Source organism: Anabrus simplex, chromosome 1 (genome assembly GCF_040414725.1).
Source record: "Anabrus simplex isolate iqAnaSimp1 chromosome 1, ASM4041472v1, whole genome shotgun sequence".
Taxonomy (NCBI): Eukaryota; Metazoa; Arthropoda; class Insecta; order Orthoptera; family Tettigoniidae; genus Anabrus; species Anabrus simplex.
The window spans coordinates 427810522-427834435 of record NC_090265.1 but is presented as its reverse complement, the minus strand read 5'-3'; the positions used below and the strand labels follow the sequence as shown (position 1 = coordinate 427834435).

The 23914-nt window shown below is 39.2% G+C and overlaps 1 protein-coding gene across 1 annotated transcript in view; it reads left to right on the top strand.

The window, feature by feature from the left end:
• The window catches only part of LOC136866925 (diacylglycerol lipase-alpha), a 245167-nt gene that overhangs the window by 9509 nt on the left and 211744 nt on the right, over positions 1 to 23914 (top strand). Inside the window, exon 2 of the mRNA XM_067144016.2 lies at positions 22612 to 22713. Coding sequence (XP_067000117.1) covers positions 22612 to 22713 — 102 coding nt within the window. The remainder of the gene's footprint in view (positions 1 to 22611; positions 22714 to 23914) is intronic.

Genomic DNA, 23914 nt, shown 5'->3' with positions numbered 1-23914 from the left:
ACCATCCCGGCATTTGCCTGGAGGTGAAGTGGGAAACCACGGAAAATCACTTCGAGGATGGCTGAGGTGGGAATCGAACCCGCCTCTACTCAGTTGATCTCCCGAGGCTGAGTGGACCCCGTTCCAGCCCTCGTACCACTTTTCAAATTTCGTGGCAGAGCCGGGAATCGAACCCGGACCTCCGGGGGTGGCAGCTAATCACGCTAACCACTACACCACAGAGGCAAAATGAACTATCACTAATGTTAAAGACAGTTTTGGGGTAATTTGTTCACAAAATTAAAAATGCTTCATTTTTCTATTTTATTGGATACGACCCAGGACATAAGTATTGTGGATCAATTAAGTGTCGGTTCTTCGATACGTAGAATATTCGATGCAGGGAGATAAATAACTATTCACGAATATTTTGTTGGGTTCCATAAAATGGAAGACTCAACAGGGAAGTCTTTCAAAAATAACATACACCGAGCTCGATAGCTGCAGTCGCTTAAGTGCGGCCAGTATCCAGTATTCGGGAAATAGTAGGTTCGAACCGCACTGTCGGCAGCCCTGAAAATGGTTTTCCGTGGTTTCCCATTTTCACACCAGGCAAATGCTGGGACTGTACCTTAATTAAGGCCACGGACGCTTCCTTCCCACTCCTAGCCCTTTCCTGTCCCATCGTCGCCATAAGACCTATCGGTGTCGGTGCGACGTAAATCAACTGGCAAGATAAAAAAAAAGAAAAAAATAACATTTCAAGTATATGTTAGAGAACGATCAGTTGGATATGAATAAATGTCGTGGTCAGAGATATATGAGTGGCCAACATCAGGGACTGCCCGGCTCCATGGCTAAATGGTTAGCGTGCTGGCCTTTGGTCACACGAGTCACACGGGTTCGATTCCCGGCGGGGTCGGGAATTTTAATCATAATTTTTTAATTTCGCTGACACTGGGGCTGGGTGTATGTGTCGTCTTCATCATCATCATTTCATCCTCATCTCGACGTGCAGGTCACCTACTGGCGTCAAATCAAAAGACCTGCAACTGGCGAGCCGAACTTGTCCTCGGACACTCCCGGCACTAAGGAACTTGCAAATTCCTGGAAAATAGACCCAGTATTCATAAAATGCCGACAACGTCACGTTAAAAGGTTCTTCGATGAGTTGGCGATTGATGAAGGAATTCGAAACCCAGAAGAAAGAGTCCGATTGTTTGTGTTTAACGGTGGTCTGGATATAATCATCCAGCACATTTTAGTAGTTAATGAAAGCATGAAAGACACAAAAGCGAAATTTTCACTACTGCAGCCAAGAGAACTGGTCAGCTTAGAAGAGAGGGTAATAACGGAGAAAGTAAATAAACTTTGGGAATATTATCCCACTGATTTATCTCCTACTCTTTCAGGACAGATCTATAACTTTGGAAAAAATTCGTAACCTTTCAAGTGTAAAAGAACTGGTCGAACTTCTGATGGTAGAAAACTCGGTCATTGCTAGCACTGCTCTGATTTGTGTACAGTGCTGCGACTTTATCTCACTTTACCGGTCACAACAGCATCCGCCGAGCGATCGTCCAAAAAACTAAACGTTATAACATCATACCTACACAGTACCATATCACAGTACCATATCACAGCACCATATCACAGTTCCATATCACAGGGAAGGTTAAGCTCATTGGCTTTACTCTCCATTGAAAGTGATGAAAGCAGCAGAAGTAATGTGGAAAGCGTGGCTAACGAGCTTCTGCCAACGAATCACCCACGCTTCGGAAAATTCTGGTGAGTATCAGTTCATTATAATACCGAATATCTCTTGTATGTAAAGACGCAGTGATGAATGTGGGAAACACCATTATCCCACTATGTCAGAATTTAAAGAATATTATTTTTCCTAGGGTCCCTGTCATTTCTTAGTTACGCCTCCGTATTAAGTGTCCACAGGTAAAATTCCTGAAGACTCCGTACTGGTCGTTTTTGACGTCACAGCTGGTCTCCCTGTAGTCGATTGGTTACGAACAGCAGTCGAACCTAACTCGAGGGTGGACACTGTCGTGTGGAAACACATTCCCTGCGTACCATGTCATCAGGCCCAACACGTGACAATGTAAGATATAACTAACGCCCCCTAAGACCACCAGCTGCACCTGTCATTAAAACGCACTCTACACCATAACATCATGGGCAATTCTTTCAACAATATATACAGTGGTGGTCAAAATAATAGAGCCACCTGGCAAAGGTTTAGAATAAAGTCCAAATTTATTACTAGACATGTTTGTACTATGATGGAAACAAAATTTTACGTTGTACAGGAACCATTACAATAGAGTCACATTGTACCACAGTCAGTTATATAGATAACACAACTGAAACTAATCAATAATATTCAAAATAATTCCAGACCACAGGGTCAAAAAAATAGAGCCAATTGACACAAATATTTTGTACTTGATCTAAGTCTTATGAAATTTACAGGAACAGTCGTTTTTGCATAGGAGTGCATTAGTACTTCGTGGTGTAACCCTTATTTTTGAGGATTTCCCTGCACCTCTTACCCATAGAGTCGACTAAACGCCTGCATTCGTCGCTGCTGATCGCATACAAGGCTCTCTGGATTTCTTCCCAAAATTTATCTAAAGACGTAGCTTTTGAGCGGTCAATTCTCTTATCTACGATCTCGCATAAGTTCTCGATGAATGATGCGTCAGGGGATTGAGGTGGCCACTCTAATACTTCGATATGGTGATATTGAAAAAACTGCCTTATGATCCTTGCAGTATGCTTTGGATCTTTAACGTGCTGAAATTTCCATTTCAGCGGCATTTCCTCTTCAGCATAAGGCAGCATCACATTTGCTAAGATGTTGTACATTTCTGCGTTCATTATGCCGTTGATACGGTGTATTGGACCAAGGCCATACCATGAAAAACATCCCCATACCGTAACACTTCCGCCACCGTATTTCACATTTTTTAAAGTGTACTTGGGATTAAATTCCTGGTTTGGTGGGCGGCGCACGTAGACTTTTCCGTCTGAGGCAAACCTATTATACTTGGATTCATCGGACCAAAGGATGTTCCTCCATCAAATATTGGGTTTGTGTTCCTTTCTCCGGGCGAAGGCCAACCTTTTCCGAACATTAGCTTTTGAAACATGTGGCTCCTGTCTCGCAATGCGCCCATTCAATTTTGCGGATCTCAGTCGTCTTTGAATCGTTGAAGTTGATGGTTGAACATCATTTTTGTCGCTAAACAAACTGGCTTTCAGTCGTGGTGGTGAGAAAAATGGGTTTCTTTACTTCCCTAGTGATGAGTCTGTCTAACATCCGGAACATTACTATACGACCATCATCACTTGTATGCTCTGCTCTGCCCATCTAGAAGAATGTAAACAAAACCAAACGTCAGTTTACATACAAAATAATATTGAATGGAGGTTTGTTGACAAATAATATCACTAGCCCCCAAAACAACTGCAAAAAATCAATTTGAACGGGACTTCTGTAAAACGGCTCTATTATTTTGACCCATAAGATTCTTACCTTTATGCCTCTTTTCGAACGTCTAGCTCAAACGCTTCCTTTCGCACGACTTCAGACAGCAGCGACGTCTTCCCTGATATTGTCTAAAAGGGACTGACAACACGGCACTCGTGGAGATTTTGCGAACTAATAGATATCCTAGTTCTTAATCTCGTCAATAGAGGTGGCTCTATTATTTTGACCGCCACTGTATGTGAAGACGCTTCCCCTACCATACTCGTACACCTCGACGATTACCACTTAACTATGCAACTGGTTACACACTGTTTAGTAACGTTAGTCGTGAAAAAAATATAATTGATTTATTGGTATCTGAAGAAATATTGATAAAACAACTATGAACGCCATAATATGACGAAATAATATAGGCATAATAATTTTTATACGTAATGTCTTCAGAAATGAGGACATAAAGGGTAAGTTAGGAATAAACTCGATGGATGAAGCTGTATGCGAAAACCGGCTTCGGCGGTGATATCACGTAAGCTGATTGGGGGGTGCATAGGTTAACCAGTAGCCTAAGTTCCAGATAGTAATTCATATGTGTACCAATTTTGGGTGGCAAATCTCGCTGCTGTAGAATCCTTGAGCTGGCGTTGCCATGGCTACGGCTGGTCGTTTCTTTATCGGATTCCTAGAGCAGGGGTAGTGCGGTGCCAGTATCTCCATAACGGTTGGTTTTAGGGCCTTAAAGCATGGTTTTCGGGCCCGCAGGGCTCACCGAGTTTTGTTCTTTGCGTCAAGGAGCTTAAAATGAGCTTTGTCTCGTCCTTGTACGATAAATTCGATATTATGCCTATTATTTTTATATCTCCCCATCGTCACCCCCCCTGTAATTGTTTTGAAAATTTAGAAGTAGCCTAAGTTGCTCCTTATACCATCAGCTATATGCCAGTGAAAGTTCCGTCAAGATCGGTCCAAACGTTTCGGTGATTAGCCGGAACAAACAGACAGACAAAAATTGTAAAGATTGGTTTTTAGTTATAAGTAGTGTATATACTTTAATATAAACTTAATAAAATGCTGTTATTTTGACATTACAAACAGACACTTCAATTTTATTTATTTGTATAGATAAATGAGAGTTGCGGAACTAAACGAGGCCACACAACCAGTTGCAAATAGTGGATTGTGATGCGCTTAGTTAATTCATAGATGCTGTCATAACAGTCTGTCTGTCTGTCTGTCTGTCTGTCTGTCTGTCTGTCTGTCTGTCTGTCTGTCTGTCTGTCTGTCTGTCTGTCTGTCTGTCTGTCTGTCTGTCTGTCTGTCTGTCTGTCTGTCTGTCTGTCTGTCTGTCTGTCTGTCTGTCTGTCTGTCTGTCTGTCTGTCTGTCTGTCTGTCTGTATTCAGAAAATAGACTTTAAACTTTGACATGGTATGACTGAAGTATGAAATGGTGTATGGCTTTTAGTGCTGGAATGTGTCCGAGGACGTCGGCTCGCCAGGTGCAGGTCTTTTTATTTGACCCCCCTAGGCGACCTGCGCGTTGTGATGAAGATGAAATGTTGATGAAGACGTGACTGAAGGTAAAATGTCAGGCAAGCTCCTTTAAGGAAGAGCTAGAAAGACCTTTGTGAATTCATTCCTTGGGAACACAGGACTAGGAAGCTATGAAGAGGTCAGATGTGCTGCTCAAGATCGAGCCAAATATAAACAATTCACACGACTGAATACCTCAACAACATGGCCGCTAGCTACTAGTTGCGCGCAAACTTTCTCTCGCAAAAAGTTTAAATCGCAGGTGATATAGTCCTTGAAGTGATAAATACGTTATTTTATTCGTGCCGAAGTTAAACGTGTGCAATTAACCAAAGTCAACCATCAATGGCTCCTTCGAAGCGTCCTCAAGCCAACCAGCCGCACCTGCGATTTACATTTCTTGCGAGAGGTTTGCACGCGGCCAGTAACTAGCGGCCATCTTATTGAGGTATTAAGTCATGTGGATTGTTTACCTTTAGCTCGGTCTTGAGCAGTACATTTGACCTCTTCACAGCTCCCTAGTCCTGCGTTCTCAAGGAATGAATTCACAAATCTTGTATGTTGGCACAGCATACAGGATCTCGTTCTTACGAAGTAACAATATGTTGGTCAGGCGCAAGTGAGATTTAACGCAGTGAAATTTTCCGTGGAGCACAGTGCAAAGAGTCGATGGGATAATGCAACAACCTAGCAACTGCTTGGTTGGACAATTTTGAACAGGCTCTCTTGGCCAGAATGCTTCTCCATTTAACACAGACTATAAACAAGACTTGCCAACGTCGGCATGTTATCCCTGCACAGCTACTGAGTGACTTCTTTTCCTGCCGTGCGGTCACTACAGTTGCACCTTCAGATTCGACTTGACAGTTCACCGGGAGTAGGAGCGGTGGCTCCAGGTTGTTAACGACAACGATCAGCTGATACAATAGAACAGAACCGCACTAAGCCGTACTCGTGTTCAGAATAAAATTAATGTTATAAATTCCGAAATAATATTATCGCGACTAATAACGCACTTCGGATGAGATTGTGAGATTAAACATAAACACACAGTTATTAAGAACCGAAAGGCCCAGAGAATAAAATGCATGTTAGAAAAATCAGAATAATACAAATCCTAATTATAATTAGGCAAGTAGGACAAAAATAAAAACGTACGATATAAAAAAACACTCAAACAGTTAATGAAGAGGTGAAATCTAACGTGAGTAATAATGCACTTTGGATAACAATGTGAGATTCAGCGTAAATAAACGCTGAAGTAAATGAAATAACAGTGGAGTTTTGCATCCATGAAAGAGACCAGTTTTATCAAGTGTACGGAGTAATTTCTCCTACGTAGGGCGTTCTCTTCTGCGGTAACAGGAATAAAAATGCCTATGGACAGCGTCTTGTTGTAAAATATCCAATTTTATAACCGTCTTAGACCTATTTATATTTATCCCAGGAGTTTTAAGTCCGGATGATCCCGCTGCTTGTTCATTAACAAGGTATTTTGTTTCCCTGTGTTAATTACAATGCCCCTGTTGACTTCTGTGGCTTCAGATGTTCGATCTCTGAACCGCTTGAGCAACAGGTAAAGAGGACGTCCCGTTATTCTCCTCCCCCGCAAAAGTATTCCCTCACATTGCACAACATTTCACGAATGTTTGTTGAGAGGAGTCCCGCGACCAAAAAGTCTCCTTTTTCCTGGGATCTGTTCTTTTGGCATAGGGTGTCGACAAGATAAAATAATTGCACACGAAGGGCCCTTAAGATAACCTAAATACAGTGAAAGAAATACAAATCTAAAGTTCCGTATTACGTATTTAATTCAGCACTAATATACAATCATAGTAAAAAGTATTCGTACACTTAATACTGAAACAAAAATACTTTACTTAGTACACTTATTGTCATGTACGTTGTATAACATCAGTAAGTTAGCTTTCTGTACACTGTGTAAAGATATACTGTATACGGTACATCATAAAACATAAAATTGATAGACGTCTCTGTCATTATTACATAAATAAATGCAAATACCATGATTTCATACTCGTAAAAAGTATTCGTATACAGTCTGGTTTTACTTTCATTCCTCACTGATGTTAGTGCACATTTACTAATTTTTTGGCAATCATTTTGATTTTGCAATGGCCTCAAGCCGCCTAGGCATTGAATGAACTAGCTTGTAGGTGAAGGTGGGCTCAATCTTAGCCCCATTCCTCCAAAAGAGCCATTTTTTAAGCTGGCTTTGATGTAAATATTTCTTGTGCTCAGTCTCTCTTTAAGATACGCCCACACATGTTCAATCGGATTCAGATCCGGAGATTGTGGGGGGATGTTACCATATATTTGGGTGTGTTGTATGAAATCCACAATCGTGTATCAAGGGCCGTATGCTGTGGATCATTATCCTGCGTGCATACATAATTACCCAGAAGTCCCATATTTTCGGCACTAGATACTAGATGGCTCTTAAAAGTTTCAATATAGTATTTACGGTCCATCTTTCCACCTATGAATTCTAAGGAACCTACTCCAGTTGGGATCATGCTCCCCCAAACCATTAAATAACCTCCACCATGCTTCACTGAAGGAAGCAGTTTATTTCCTTCGAGTTCTCTGTTCGTTTTCCTCCACACCCTTCTGCCATGTTCTTGAGAAACAGTGAATTTACTTTCATCCGTAAATACAATCCCAGAATTCTAGAGAAGCATGTTTATATGCTGTATAATATTGTGGTTTTTTCTTCCTATTTGCCGGGGTAAGTAAAGATTTTCGCATGGCATTTCTCGTATATAAAAACTTTTGAATTGTGGACGCACAGATATTAAGTTTTAAATCATTTCCTAATTCAGACCTCAGTTTTGTAGCACTGATTCTGGGATTTTTCTTGACATTCCTGAGGATTAGTCTTTTAGTTCGATCGTCTAGTTTGCATGGACGTCCACATCTACGTGCATTTTTTTAAGATTTTCTCTCACCATACATGTCAATAATTTCATGAATTGTAGATCTTGGTCTCTTCACAAGTTTCGATATTTCCGAGAGCAGTTTACAGGAATTAAGAGCCTGGTGTAACTATTTGATGAATACTGATAAATAAAATCATGATAAAATATCATGAATAAAAATATGTAAATTAATAAAATTACTCAAAAACTTCGTAAAAATAATTGAAATAAATAATCGAAATGTCCGTAGTGTGGGCGCCAGAGTTCACCAGAATGGATCCCTCGAATTTTGATAGAGCATGATAAACTTTATATCCCAGGGCGTGTACATAATGCTGCGTACTGGTACATCTGCTGCAGGCCTTACCTAACCTTCTGAAAACGATTAAATAGGTAGGAACTGCACCTAGGTTCATCAATAACTCCACTGATTCTAAAATAGCTAACTATATTCTTAACAAAATCCGTGCATGAGCACCTCATCAACACACAAAATTATACATATAATACACACATAAAATATTGCTGGAAGACTCCATATTTACAACAACAATGAAAAACAGTGGGAAAACGAAAGCGAGAACTAAGCTACCATTTGTAGATAGTCCGATGAACAATGTACATATATGTAGTGTACCAGGAAAAGTTTTTGGGTAAAGGGCATGAGTAGGACCTCAGGTAATGGAACTTGGTTTTGGAGCCGATACAGAGTAGGATAGACTCGCAGAGCGAATAATAGATGGTTAAAAATTGTTTTAAACAATTTATTAATTCTTCACCCTGCAATATGATTATTGGACTCAAATCTGACATTGAAATTAAAAGTTTGAACGTAATCTTCCTGAATTCTGTTCATGAAAATTAAATAAATATCACTGATTTCAAAGTCTTTCATATGTGAGAATATGAGGTATTGAATTTCCACCTAAAGTCTTTCTAAACATAAGCACACACTTGTAATTGCAAATTGATATGAGAAATTAAATTTCTGTTAAAAGTTTTCAGTTTTGTAAACCTTGATATATAGCACACTTGAAAAGCCTAAAGTCTTTCTATGAGATATGAAAATGAAATTTGAAATTAAATTAATCACTTCTGAGGATCTATGAGAACTCTGAAATATTTGTTCACACGCGGCACTGAAGTTTCCACTCTTCAAAATTAATGAGAAAATTTTAGTCAGTTTGTTACTACTCACTTAATGAAAGAAATGTTGCTACAAATGTTGAAAGATGGACATCTGGAATGTTCCGTGGAGAATCAGGATCGGCGATGTTCCCTTAACACACCATGTTGACGTTCCCGATGAGGTGATGACGGCTGGAACTGGATCATGTAGAATTGCAGCTTGTTAAGGTGATTTTTCGCACACGAAAAATTCACTTACTGCGAGTAGTTATCACTGACACTGTCATTTACTGTTGAACACAATTTATGGTGTAATTGAACTTCAAGGCGTTAAATGAATAATCACAGTCCTTCCTGTATGAAATACTATTTAAAGTCGTTACTGAAACGTCCATAATTACACAGTTCACACTTGAAAAGGCAAATCATAGTCTATAATCACAGTCTTTGAACACAGTCATTAAGTTACTAAGGATTATTTTCTGCTTATCTTGTTATTATAACGTCATATTACCTCAGAAAAAGTTCTTAGTATTCACCCAGATTACTACTGTAAGTCGTATACTAATATGGCGTGAATAAAGAAATACAGTTCAATACTCGAAAAGAAATGAGTTCTGGTGATTCTACACATTAGTTTCTGTAGAAGTTCGATATCATGTGAAGTAACCTAAGTCTACACGTAATGATATATTCTGTGAACGTTAAATATTTGATATTTGCACTTCAGTAAGTTCACTCGTATTATATTCTCAAATGTCTTTAGAATTAGACTGTAGTCGCGACGCGACGTACGAAATACAGTGCGACGTCTTTTATAATTCTGTCGGCGATATAACTTCGTGTTCCGGAAACGCGACGGCAAGTACTTTCACCGTGACTGCGCGAACATACTGTATGCGGGTCGGTCTCTCCTCTTTCTCACTCACACACATCTGTATATTCGTCCTTGTACTGCGCTGCTCTGCCTGTTAGCCTTGAGATATATATGCTGGCGCTGGGAGAGGTGATTTCTCTTGGCCATGTGACCGTGAGTGCGTAATTTCTTTTAGACTTTAAATTATTATAACTCAACAACCATGGGATGAATTAATTCGAAATTCACAGGGATTAACTTTTATGACGTCCGCTACGATTCAGCGTTTGTCTCGTTGAAATTGGTTAAGGCGTTGAAAAGCTTGCGAAAAGAAAGTTCTTTTCGAGAAATATCTCTAGGCGAGGTGAGCTTCGAGCGACAGGTGACGTCACTTGACTCCGCCTAGTGCACTCGTGGAGTCTGGCACATACTGGAACATTCTTTACTTAGATGTTCGTACGTCGGTCCGATCTTTTATGCTGGAATAACGTTTCTTTGGACTGATATGGACCAGGACCTAGGCTTTCCTGGTACAGTAGATAAACACCCTTCACTGTCTCTGTATCAATACTACTAGCCAATTCTCATAATCAGCACTTCTAACATCACACACATACTGTACCTCGTAATACTGTGTTCACAGACTTTAACACTTGTTGTAAAGATATATACATTTAAGTAACACACGCTTATCGATCCTGAACATAAATTATGGAAAGTCTGAGATAGCTTTCACCAACATATAATGCCAGTCCGCCACAAGTGCTACAATACTTAATGCGCAAGCACTCCACAATCAGCCACTTTCCACGAACATAACAAGACTACGCTCCGCGAACGTTTGAAGTCCAGTCCATTGCAGCCGTGTCACTCCAGTACCGTGTATCAGCACCACTTCCTTACAGTCTGTCCGCACTACTTCCTTCTCGTTACAGCGTCAGCACTCCTTCTTGTCCGTACCGAGTGTCCGTTGTAGTTCTCGTAGTAGTGGTTCTTTTTCGCTGTGATGTCGATGTTTATATAAAGACCTCGGCATTCCCCTTCCTCTCACATGATACGTCTTGATTGGTCCTTGCCAGCCAATCATGAGTGATGCTCATGTCAAGACCATGCCCTGAACTTCTTCTTGCTCCCAAGACAATAACAAACTCTGGGGTATATTACATAAGTCATCAAACTTTCGTAGTACCACAACAAGCTCATCTCCTCAGACTAGGATATATACATGACTCATAGAACTTCCCGACGACAACAACAAATACATCTCATAAGACACTGGGGTAGCCACATTGACTCATCCAAATTACTAGAGTTATTAAAGCAATGTTTTCCCACTCGTGCAAAACAAATTACTCATACCTACATATGTGGAGATCTCCCAGCTTATAAATATAAATGACAAAACATACAAATGAAGTACCGATAATAATAATAATAATAATAATAATAATAATAATAATAATAAATCGAATACTGACAATAATATCTCTAACTTCTACATACAATTCGAGGGTGTGATATACGTACTATCACACTGGATTATAATTCTTCTTTTTTCTTCCGTTGTTTCTTTCATTTTGCGGCCCATCTTACTGATTGACTGTATCGCTTGTTGTTTAGCACGACTGAAGCACAACTGACTTGGTACAAGACGTTGCCTTACTGCTTACCTGAGTTGTAAGGTTGTCACCAAGGACTTCAATGTGAAGATAAACCACCTGTACGAATACTTCTTACGCACCTATATTTCGAACTTATTGGATGATACGTTTGTTAAAACAAACATTTCTAAAGTACTATTGTTATTTCCGGTACGCATTCATATTCATATTTCGCGAAGTACCAAAATATAGAAAAGTAGTGAAATTTCTAGCTCTGAAATACGTCAACTACAAACAACATTCCTTAACATTTAAGGTGTACGTATACTTATCCCCATGACTGTACACTGAGTAGGCAAAAGTCACGGGAAGGGGTGCCCTATTAGAAAATGTGCCGTGTAAGATTCCTGAGCTTTGCGGCTAGCTGCGGCTAGCTGCGGCTAGCTGCGGCGTAGCTGAACAGTCTGTTACAGACACCAGTGACGTGAAGATGGCAACACGTCGCGAGTTAACCGACTTCGAACGTGGGATCATCATCGGCGCACAGCGCATGGGCCATAACATTGCGGAGACTACACGCGAATTCGGGTTTCCGAGGTCAATAGTGTCGAGGATGGATCTTCAATATCGCAGAGAGAATGTTACCACCCGCGTAAACCGACGCACGGTGTTCTCATGATCGCTAATAGTCCCCATTGACCGGCTGCAGGGAACGCTGACAAGTGCACGTTATGTGGACATTCTTTCAGACCGTCTGCATCCTTTTCTGGCCCTAAGAGTACCCTAATAGAGATGCCATGTTTCAGCAGGCCAGTGCGCCATGTCACCGCCCTGTGGTGGCACGCAGGTGGTTGGAGGAGCACTCCAGTGAAGTCACGACCATGGATTGGCCCTTTTTAAGGTACAGTCAAGTCACCTTTACAATACTAAAGCAAATTCTTTAATTAGCAGTTAACAAGTGTCGGAAAAAGTTTCGTCCTTTTTGGACATAATCAGCCGAAAATACTTATAATATGGAAAGCATAGACAAGGTCAAAAATTACACATTAAAATACGATTCGGGTTACCGAATATGTCAAGTTAAAATGCGTGTCAAAAATCGAAGAATTTTCTGAAAATGCTGAAGCTCAATGGCTTTTTAGTTCTGTTGAAATGAAGATAACATTGGTAAACACGTGTAATAGTTCCATTAAAATTCGATGATCGAGCCCTTCTTATTTTTGCGTGATGATGTGTTGTTGATAATTCTTGGTTAAGAGGTTATGAGGCAGGCGGAATAATTGACTGTAAGCGCACATACGGATAAATATTGTAATGTAGTTGAATATTCATAGAACGAAAACGACGGCTATTAGCAACGTTAAAAGTAGGCAAGATTGAAGCATCTTATAATTACAAGTGGAATTAAACTAACAGACGACACATCTGACTACTTACGTCTTCGCCTGCCCAAGAGAGGTTAGGCTCGATACGTGTGTTACAGCTGATTGAAGGTGAACTGTGGAGGCCGTGTGTGATGAAAGCTAGTTTGGAGGAAGAGTAGAGAAGGGTTGGATCCAGTGGGCGGGGGGGGGGGGGGCGAATGTGTAAAGGTTTGTAGTGAGGCTTGTTCATGGGGAATTTGTTGATTAATACCTCAAAAAGCACATTTACTGTTTCCGAAATTTTATTTAGATTGTGAGCAGGATTGCATTTTTGGTCTATGTTAATGAAAATATTTTCTAAGTTGTTAATACGTATACACCTGATTTGTGGTATTTGTTATTGGTGTTATTGACTTTGTACTGGTTAGAGAAGAGATTAGCATTGTTATGGATTGTTTTGTAAGCAATGTTGACATTATGCTTCTTAAGAATGTTAGTGATTTCATAAATATTTATGTTGGTGTAAGTGAAGGTGGCATAGTTGTCTGCTTCCCTTTTAGTCTCTCTGAGCAGAGTTGATGTGGATTTGTTTACAATTTTACTAATAATCCTGTTCCGGAAAATCCGGGGCTTATTGAGGTACAAGGTGGTGCCGGGGTGAATAGGCGGACAAGGAAATAACCAGAGAATAAGTTAAAGCACTAAATTTTGAAATTTTCTTTTCTTTCTTATTTTTTCTTCAACTTTAAAATTTGATAAATAAAATATCTGAATAAACAGTAACAATATAATAATGAGTTCGTCAGCTCCAACAACAATGACTTAAATTCCAAACAACAGGTACAGAACTCGAGAGAATTATCAACACGATAACGTACAGGGAAAGGGCATTATAGCTCTGAACAGGTACACTATCTTATAAGAGCATGTTTGCTCTACTAGTTAACATAGCCTGGGAGTCTGGGCTCCAAAAGTTAATGTAGTCCAGCCTCTCACAGGCATAAGTTTCTTACAGATTTACAATCGGTAGGTTGTTCTTAACTAAAGTGTTTACATGTCTTTGCCCTGATGTGGGCTTATTTATCGCTCAACAGTTTTTTACACACTGGTCTATATACAATTACAAAATCAACGGGGGCAATGAGTGCCCATTCTAAATGGCCTTAATGTAAAAAAGAAAAAGTTTAAATGATTGGCCATGAACAAAAGGCTAGGAGGCGAAACTCTTCCACTCCCTCTAGAAAATTTTAAAACCCTAAGTGGGCTGATAGCCCAAAGGTATAGAGGCTAAGCCTATTCTACGCCGGGGTGACGAAATGAGAAACATTAATTTCCAAAAGAGTGTTATGAATTTTAGATGATTAGAAACTTCAGTCACCCTACACCAAGTTGAATGGGAATCAACAGAGGGTAATCACTCTTTGTTCCCTTACATTACATGTTTTCCAGCTGGGATTTGAACCGAGTCATCGTACTTGCCGAAAATCTACATTTAAACCGTGAAATTAGAATTTTAAATGAATAAAAAGGTTTGAAACTTTCCCCTCAAGCTATCTACCGGAGCTATTACATGTTAAGAAAATTGTGCCATTACCTTGAGTTGCTGACCCTTCCTAACGCCGACCTGTGGCCCCTGCCTCCTTAGTACACGCCGCACACAATCAACTGTAGCGATGAAGATGACGACACAGCCCTAAAGTGCACAACTTTTATAGCATTTCGAGGGGAAGTTTCCAGAACTATTTACAGATAGGCTGAATGTCTGTACACACACCCAATTTTAATTGGCTAGAGAAAATATTCCCAAAACGTCTGATTGGTTGGTAACTATAGAAGGAAGCAGTAGGAGTGTTGACAACTTTGATACATGAACAAAACAATCTTCAAAAACTAAGGTTATCCAACTTTAAAAATTCGACTATCCGTTAAGAATTAATTGTCCTTAATCCCGCCAGAGGGGGCACTTAGGCTGATGGTAGAGACATATAACAGTTGCAGCCCTAAGTATCTTGAATAAAATTAGTTCAAATTCAATCATATGGATGGCCTTATAGAAGGCCCGCAATTTAACTGGACGGAGAAGGTGTACCCCCAGTACAAATCCTATCTATGAAATGTCTGCCAAAACAGTTTTACTCGCAATAAAGTAGACGGTATGGAGTTCTTTCCTTCGATTCGCGTCAGGTAAAAGGACGTTAAATGCTCTATGAATTAGACTATAAAATGTTGCTCCTTTTTTAGAGTCTGGGTGCATAAAATCTTGACGAATGGTGTTAACGGTTTGGGTAGACTTTCTATAGATATTGTAAGAAAGTTTGTTTGAGCTGCTGTTAATGGTGAGATCTAAAAAGTTTAAAGAGTTGTTAGTTTCAACTTCGGAAGTGAAATTAATCCAAGGATAAACTGCATTTAATTGTTCAAGGATGATACCGCCGTTGCTGATGTTGTGATCTATTAAAGCAAAAGTGTCGTCGACATAACGCTTCCAGAACACATTCCCTTCGATTTTGTTATGAATCTTGGTATTTTCCAAATGGTCCAAGTAACATTCTGACATTATCCCTGAAGGCATAAATACTTTCTTGCTTGTAGAATTTAACATTAAAAGTGAAGTAATTGTTAGAAGTTACAAATTCTAAAATATCTAAAAATTATTCAAATTCCTGTGTGCTTAATTTACTATGTTTCCGAAAATGTTCCTTGGTTTTCTTTAAGGTTTGTGTGACCGGTATATTGGAATACATGTTTTTATGTCAGTGAATACATTTTATGATGTGGTTGTAAAACTAACTTTTTGGTCAATTTACAAAATTCTATAGAATTTCTAATAGAACTTGAGTTTTCGATTTTTTAATATTTTTTAAAGTTGTGTGTATATTTGGAAGTCTTGTAAGACGGGCTGTTCCTGTAGACAACTATGGGCCTTATGGGAATGTGTGCTTTATGGATCTTGGGCAATGCTTTGGCTGTAGGAATAGTGGGGTTCATGTGAATTAATTTTTGAGAATTGTAGTCACTTGTTGATTATTTTTTTAGAATCGTAGTCACTATTAATCAAGCATTTCTGTTTTAGTATTTGTTTTAATTTCCTGTAAATATTATTGGTCGGATCATTTTTAATCAATTTAAACGAATTTCCTAAAAAAAGTTTCCGTTTGTTTGAACGTAGGTCTCCTTGTTTATAACTACTGTAGCATTGCCCTTGTCCGCTTTCGTAACTATCAGATCATTCTCGTCGATTTTTCGTTTCAAAGAATCAATGGCCTTTATTGCGAATAAAAGAACTGTCAATTTATTGATTTCCACTACGTTGGAGAGGTTTCCCTTTAACGAATATTGAATCTAATTTCTGTTTGATTATTAATTGGAAATTTCTGTTATAACATTCTCAGCTTCAGCTGTAATGGTAATGGCATCTTTTAATTTAAAGGCAGTAAGCCAATTAAACTTAGGACCTTTTTACAAGATTTTAATATCTGAGGAGCTGAGTTGTGTGTCAGAAAGATTTATGACAGGGTCATGAAACTCCAAGTTTTTCGAGAGGGACTCATTAGTATGCCTATTTTGTGTAGGCGAATTTTTACCATTTTTACATGTCAGTGCTTCCAGACACAACGAATATTCCGCCATGAGTACCCATGTAACAGAATCCAACTACACTTTCACTTCCATAGAGCAGGACTTAAGAATTCTTTGCATCAATAATAAGGGCAATTTACTTAACATCTTAGAAAACATTTTCATTAATACCTGGGTATAGACCAAAAATTCAATCCTGCTCAAAATCTAAATGAAATTTCGGAAACTGTAAATGTGCTTTTCGAGGTATTATTCAACAAATTCCCCATGAACAAGCCACACAACAAACCTTTATACACTCGCCCCTCGCCCACTGGATCCAACCTTCCCCTACTCTTCCTCCAAACTAACTTTCATCACACACGGCCTCCACAGTTCACCTTCAATCAGCTGTAACACACGTATCGAGCCTAACCTCTGTTGGGCAGACGAAGACGAAGTCAGATGTGTCGTCTGTTAGTTTAAGTCCACTTGTAATTATAAGATGCTTCGAATTTGCCAACTTTTAACATTGCTAATAGCCGTCGTTTTCGTTCTATGAATCTTCAACTACAGCACAATCTTTCTCCGTATGTGCGCTTACAGTCAATTATTCCGCCTGCCTCATAACCTCTTAACCAAGAATTATCAACAACACATCATCACGCCAACATAAGAAGAACTCGATCATCGAATTTTAATGGAACTATTACGTGTGTTTACCAATGTTATCTTCATTTCAACAGAACTAAAAAGCCATTGAGCTTCAGCATTTTAAGAACATTCTTCGATTTTTATCACGCATTTTAACTTGAAGTATTCGGTAACGCGAATGGTACTTTAATTTGTATTTTGTGACCTTGTCTATTTTACTCATCCTACGAGTATTTTCGACTGATGATGTCCAAAAAGAAGGGCAAACAATTTCCGACACTTGTTAATTGCTAATTAAAGAATTATTTTTAGTATTGTAAAGGTGGAACCTTTGGCTCTACTTTAAAAAGTATACTATCGACAATACGGGATTTGCAATGAAATCATTTTATACAATGGATTGGCCCTCCAGGTCCCCCGATCTTAATCCAATCGAGCATTTATGGGATGCTCACCACGCTGGTGCACGCTCCATGAACCCCGCACCAACTACACAAGACCAGTTGTGAGTAGCAGTGCAAGATGCGTGGATCCAGATCCCTCCAGAACGATTCCAACACCTTGTAGAGTCGATGCCTCGCCGTATTGCTGTCGTTTGGAGGGCTCGCGTAGAAGCAACTCGTTATTAAAATCACACTGAGTGTCTTCCCATGACTTTTGGCCACTCAGTGTATATTACGCTACATTAAAATGTACTACATACCCTGTATTATCAATAAACAATAATAACAACAACAACGCTGAAATAAAAACGCAAAGACCGTCAAGCAGAGGTCAATCAGCATAGCTAGCAGCAATTGGTGACTGAAAACAAAAGCTATATACAGCCAGGCAACCCTGGGAAGACGACCTCCTCTGCACATGCGAATATCTGTCTACGATTGGCCAGTCATTACTTCGCATTTTCTCCACTACTCTGCAACACTCAGACGTCAGAACCGGGCCCTGCGGCTTATTACGGGTTGCGATCGGTATACACGTATCACCCACCTCCATGACCTGTGTCAGATAGACATTGTTAGGGTGAGAATGATAAACCTAGCTAAGACAATTTACAGGAGGGCCCCACTAAGTGGTAACCCTCTTATTCACAATCTAGGCTCCTACGATACTCGCGGCCTCAAACACAAGAGACCGCTGGTACTCGTAACGTAAACTTCTCCGCGCACCTAGCGCATTTTACTTTCTCCTCTACGTGCCTAGCACCACTACTTTACAACTCACTACGTAACACAGCGCTCACGCGCCCGGCCATACTCTGGCCAAAGATTGTCTAGATTCTTACCCTAACCCCATTCACCAGCAATATTACAGCCATGGGATCAGATATCAATGACATAGCGCTCAAGACCGGTATCGGTCGACGGGCTAAAAAGTTCTCGCTCAATGCAACGAACGTGGGGATGGCATGGCACGTCAAGTCGAAACATAAAATAACACAAACTGTACGCACCGCGGTCATAGAAAAGAGACTCTCGAAGGGAGATTGCATCAGTGGAATACTGTGTAGGAGGGATACTCACTGGAAGGTGATTGGAGATTTAAATGAGACTGGAGTGCGTATTTCGGAAACTGGGAGTGAGATTTCTAGATCCTGATGGGTGGGTAGGAGATAGGGATCTGCGTTCACATGGCCTTCACTTAAACCGCACTGGTACATATAAGTTAGGAAATTTGTTTGGAAGGGTAATAGAGAGGTACATTCAGGGAAATGGGGTGGCCTAGGGAGCGGTGTTAAGGGAATAGGGAACTGGAAGTCAAGTAGGGATGACACAACAATGTTAGTGCTCAACTCAACTGTAGAAGGAGTTCAATCATGGCTGAGAAATGATATCATGGATGCAGAAATTTTCTCACGGAACTGGAGGGTGTATCGTAGAGATACGATAAGAATGGTAGAAGGGGGAGTATTCATTCTGGTGAAAGAAGAATTTGTAAGCTTCGAAAAGTTGAAGATGACAAACATGAAGGCTGATCTCTAAAGATAATAGGCAACTTGATGCCTTTGGAGTGTACAGGATTGATTGATTGATTGATTGATTGATTGATTGATTGATTGATTGATTGATTGATTGATTGATTGATTGATTGATTGATTGATTGATTGATTGATTGATTGATTGATTGATTGATTGATTGATTGATTGATTGATTGATTGATTGATTGATTGATTGATTGATTGATTGATTGATTGATTGATTGATTGATTGATTGATTGATTGATTGATTGATTGATTGATTGATTGATTGATTGATTGATTGATTGATTGATTGATTGATTGATTGATTGATTGATTGATTGATTGATTGATTGATTGATTGATTGATTGATTGATTGATTGATTGATTGATTGATTGATTGATTGATTGATTGATTGATTGATTGATTGATTGATTGATTGATTGATTGATTGATTGATTGATTGATTGATTGATTGATTGATTGATTGATTGATTGATTGATTGATTGATTGATTGATTGATTGATTGATTGATTGATTGATTGATTGATTGATTGATTGATTGATTGATTGATTGATTGATTGATTGATTGATTGATTGATTGATTGATTGATTGATTGATTGATTGATTGATTGATTGATTGATTGATTGATTGATTGATTGATTGATTGATTGATTGATTGATTGATTGATTGATTGATTGATTGATTGATTGATTGATTGATTGATTGATTGATTGATTGATTGATTGATTGATTGATTGATTGATTGATTGATTGATTGATTGATTGATTGATTGATTGATTGATTGATTGATTGATTGATTGATTGATTGATTGATTGATTGATTGATTGATTGATTGATTGATTGATTGATTGATTGATTGATTGATTGATTGATTGATTGATTGATTGATTGATTGATTGATTGATTGATTGATTGATTGATTGATTGATTGATTGATTGATTGATTGATTGATTGATTGATTGATTGATTGATTGATTGATTGATTGATTGATTGATTGATTGATTGATTGATTGATTGATTGATTGATTGATTGATTGATTGATTGATTGATTGATTGATTGATTGATTGATTGATTGATTGTGGCCCTGCAGTGAGGCCACTGTTTCCGTGACACGCCTACAAAGTGACAAAAGTCAGACTGCGCAGTTTTGTTGCTTTCACCGAATACTGGCAACCCTGTGGCCGAAAATTATGCGAACTCTATAAAAAAAAATATGAAAAAAGGAAAAGGGTTTTCATTACAGGCAGCCAATAGCAACCCAGAAAACGGTCATATTTTGTAGATTTATTCGTACATAGACTCGGTTTTATTTTATTATTTTAAATTTGCTTTACGTCGCACCGACACAGATAGGTCTTATGACGACCAAGTCTCGGTTTTAATTCGTCTATATTAGTAAGAACACGTTTTAGGGTGAGCTGGTGGGACACTGTAAATGAAGAATCCCTCCTCTTTGCTGTTGTGCGTATTGTTTAACATCATTTTTCTATGCTTTTTCTCATTCCCAAACATACTTTCTGGATACTATAGCGCTACCGTTTTTCTTTTCCATCTTTAGATTTGTCTTCTGGGCACACGTCAATCACACTCTCAGCATGTAGGCCTATTTCTCTTGGCACTGAAGTGAGAACGCGTTATGTAATTGTGACTCCCTTATAAGACATTACACCTACCTTGGAGTTTGGTATAGTGGACGATGGCGTTCGATTTTTGATAACATCTCTTTTCATCGTGTACCAATTTCACGTATTAAATTATCTTTGTATTTAGCAAATGTTTTTTGTGTCAGTGCTGCCGTAGTGCAGGTGCTATAGTTTTTTTATGGCTGTTTCAATATTTTTAAAAATATATTGATGGTATACCTAGAGTCTCCGTGGTTCAGGCGACAGCACGCCGGCCTCTCGCCGCTGGGTTCCGTCGTTCAAATCCCGGTCACTCCATGTGAGATTTGCACTGGACAAAGCGGAGGCGGGATAGGTTTTCCTCCGGGCACTCCGGTTTTCCCTGTCGTCTTTCATTCCATTAACACTCTGCAATATCATTTCATTTCATTAATTATTCATTAGTCATTGCCCCAGAGGAGTGCGACTCATTCCATTCCTGACCCGGTCAAATGACTGGAAACAGGCTATGGATTTTAATTTTCATAGATGGTATACCTGATTATAAATTGAATATTTCGCATTTTATATGATGTATTGCCAGCTACTGAGACTTGTTCTATTCTTTTTTGTTATAACACGAATAACAAAAATGCACAAATGGCTGTGGTGAAAAGAGTTATCACTCTGTTGGGTGCAGTTAGCAGTGAGAAGTAGCAAATATTAACATCCATCTGTAATATAACTTTCGTTGAAACTGGAACAGCCATAGCATAGCTATACTTAATGATAAGTGGAAATTGTATGTCATCACATTGGTCAGCACATTATAAAATATGTCTTCTAAACGAACCTTATCGTCATATTTATTCCGGTCGTAGTCTAATTCTTGTATTTACAGTTATTACAATAGTCCAACGAATAAATACCGTAACCCACAAATTACCACTGCCATTTTGTATATCAAAGTAGCGTAATGCATAGCATATCCATGCAGTTCTGAGTATTCTCTCTGGGCATTACTATGTACTGTAAACTAACGTAAGTTGAATTCATCACTTTATCATTTTGAACAATCGCAGTGGTAAGACTAATTCCTTTGGTTCGTGGACTGGGTATTTTTGTTTGTTTTCATACACAGCACAGCACAGAAACACACAGTAGTGAATACACCTTCCAAGAAGGGCGTCCGGCCATAAAACGGGGCCATACGTCCATAAATGCGTGACTCCGTTTGCTCCCACGATCCCACCACAGTATGAAGAAAGTGGTATAAGAAAATTGGAGAAAGAAGAATTGTTATATACTGTTTAGTAAGGGTTGTACCTGTATACAAGATTTATCTTTAATTAAAGCTATCATTGATGAGTAGAGTTATCGCCATTTTGGTTCTAGTTAGCAGCGAGAAGTAGCAACTAACAACGACTATCAGTAACAACTCACTCGTACAAACTTCCGTTGAAAATGGAACAGCCATAGCATAGCTATACTTAATTGAAGGTGGATAATTGTATGACTACCGACCGACGGTTGGTAGCAGTGATAAACAAAAAATGCACGAATGAGTGTCCATGAATAATGCTACTGTAGCTAACATTATACTAAATATAAAAGAGGTAGGATTTATGGACATGCGCACACACAAAGTGATCTCAAACACTTATTTCCCGTTTTAAAAATTATTTATTTATTTATTCATTTTATTTATTTATTTATTTATTTATTTATTTATTTATTTATTTATTTATTTATTTGAAAGTCGAATAAGAATGACAGATTGATCATAGCTCTCTCCCGTTCATTATAATGGAAGGAGCAAATCATAAGATTACAGAAGTGTGAAATCCTGCGCCCACTCTTTGGCCAGTGATCAAATATGAAAGGAAATGACGCACTGTTCCAGGGATCATGGCCGTGGAGTTGGTGTGGCTGTCGCTCGGAGTGGTGTGGATCACAAGGCACTACCAGGACTGCCCGGTGGACCGCGCCAAGCAGGCTGCTCTCGGTAAGTATCATTTGCTTTAACTTATACCCAGATGAGGAGAACATACATATTCTACTATTTCAGTTACAAACTCTTTCAACAGAACTTTAAAGCCTGCAAGTTTACGTCCCTACTACCTTTGCGGTTTACGCAGACGCCGAGATGCTAGCATTTTTTTGCTAGTTGCTTTACGTCGCACCGACACAGGTAGGGCTTATGGCGACGATGGGATAGGGAAGGCCTAGGAGTTGGAAGGAAACGGCCGTGGCCTTAATAAAGGTATAGCCCCAGCATTTGCCTGGTGTGAAAATGGGAAACCACGGAATACCAAATTCAGGGTTGCCGACAGTGGGATTCGAACCCACTGTCTTCCGGATGCAAGCTCACAGCCGCGTGCCCCTGACCGCACGGCCAACTCGCCCGGTGCTAGCATTTTGTCCTATATGATTTATTTTACGAGCAGGAAATCTACCGAAACAAGGGTGGCTTATTTATTTAAATTTATTTATTTATTTATTTATTTATTTATTTATTTATTTATTTATTTATTTATTTATTTATTTATTTATTTATTTATTTATTTATTCGATTCCTATCCGGGTCGGGGAGCGTATTTGAGCACCATCAAGTACGATCGGATTAAGCCGGGATCGATCCTTCGAACTTGTCTCTACTGTCTTACCTGATCATCTTACAGATAAAAGATAAAGACACATGCATATACAAATCTCTTTTTTCCTTGTTTGTACAAGAATAGCAGTACCTATATCATACATGCAGTAATGTTGGCGGGATGTGCATTTGTCAGTTTGCACTCGGGAGATAGTGGATTCAATCCTACTGTCGGCAACCCTAAAGATGGTAATCCGTGGTTTCCCATTTTCACACCAAGCAATGAAGGCCACGGTCTCTTTCCTTCCCAGTCCTAGCCGTGCACTAGCCCATCGCCATCATAAGAACGTTTTGTGACGGTGCGACGTAAAGCTAGAAGAAGAAAAATCTACATTAGGGTAAAAGCACTAGTAGTTGGCAGCATAAGAAACATTTTGTACAATTTCATCCACATTTGCTTTAATTTCTGTAACAGCACCTCCATATTTTCTTCCCTCTGTACTCCATGCTTTCTCCTGGAGAATCTTCATTTAAAAATACACTACGTTGGCTAAGAAAGGAGAAATATAAAATTTCTCAGTGCTCCAACTTCTGAAATTTTCAATGGTTG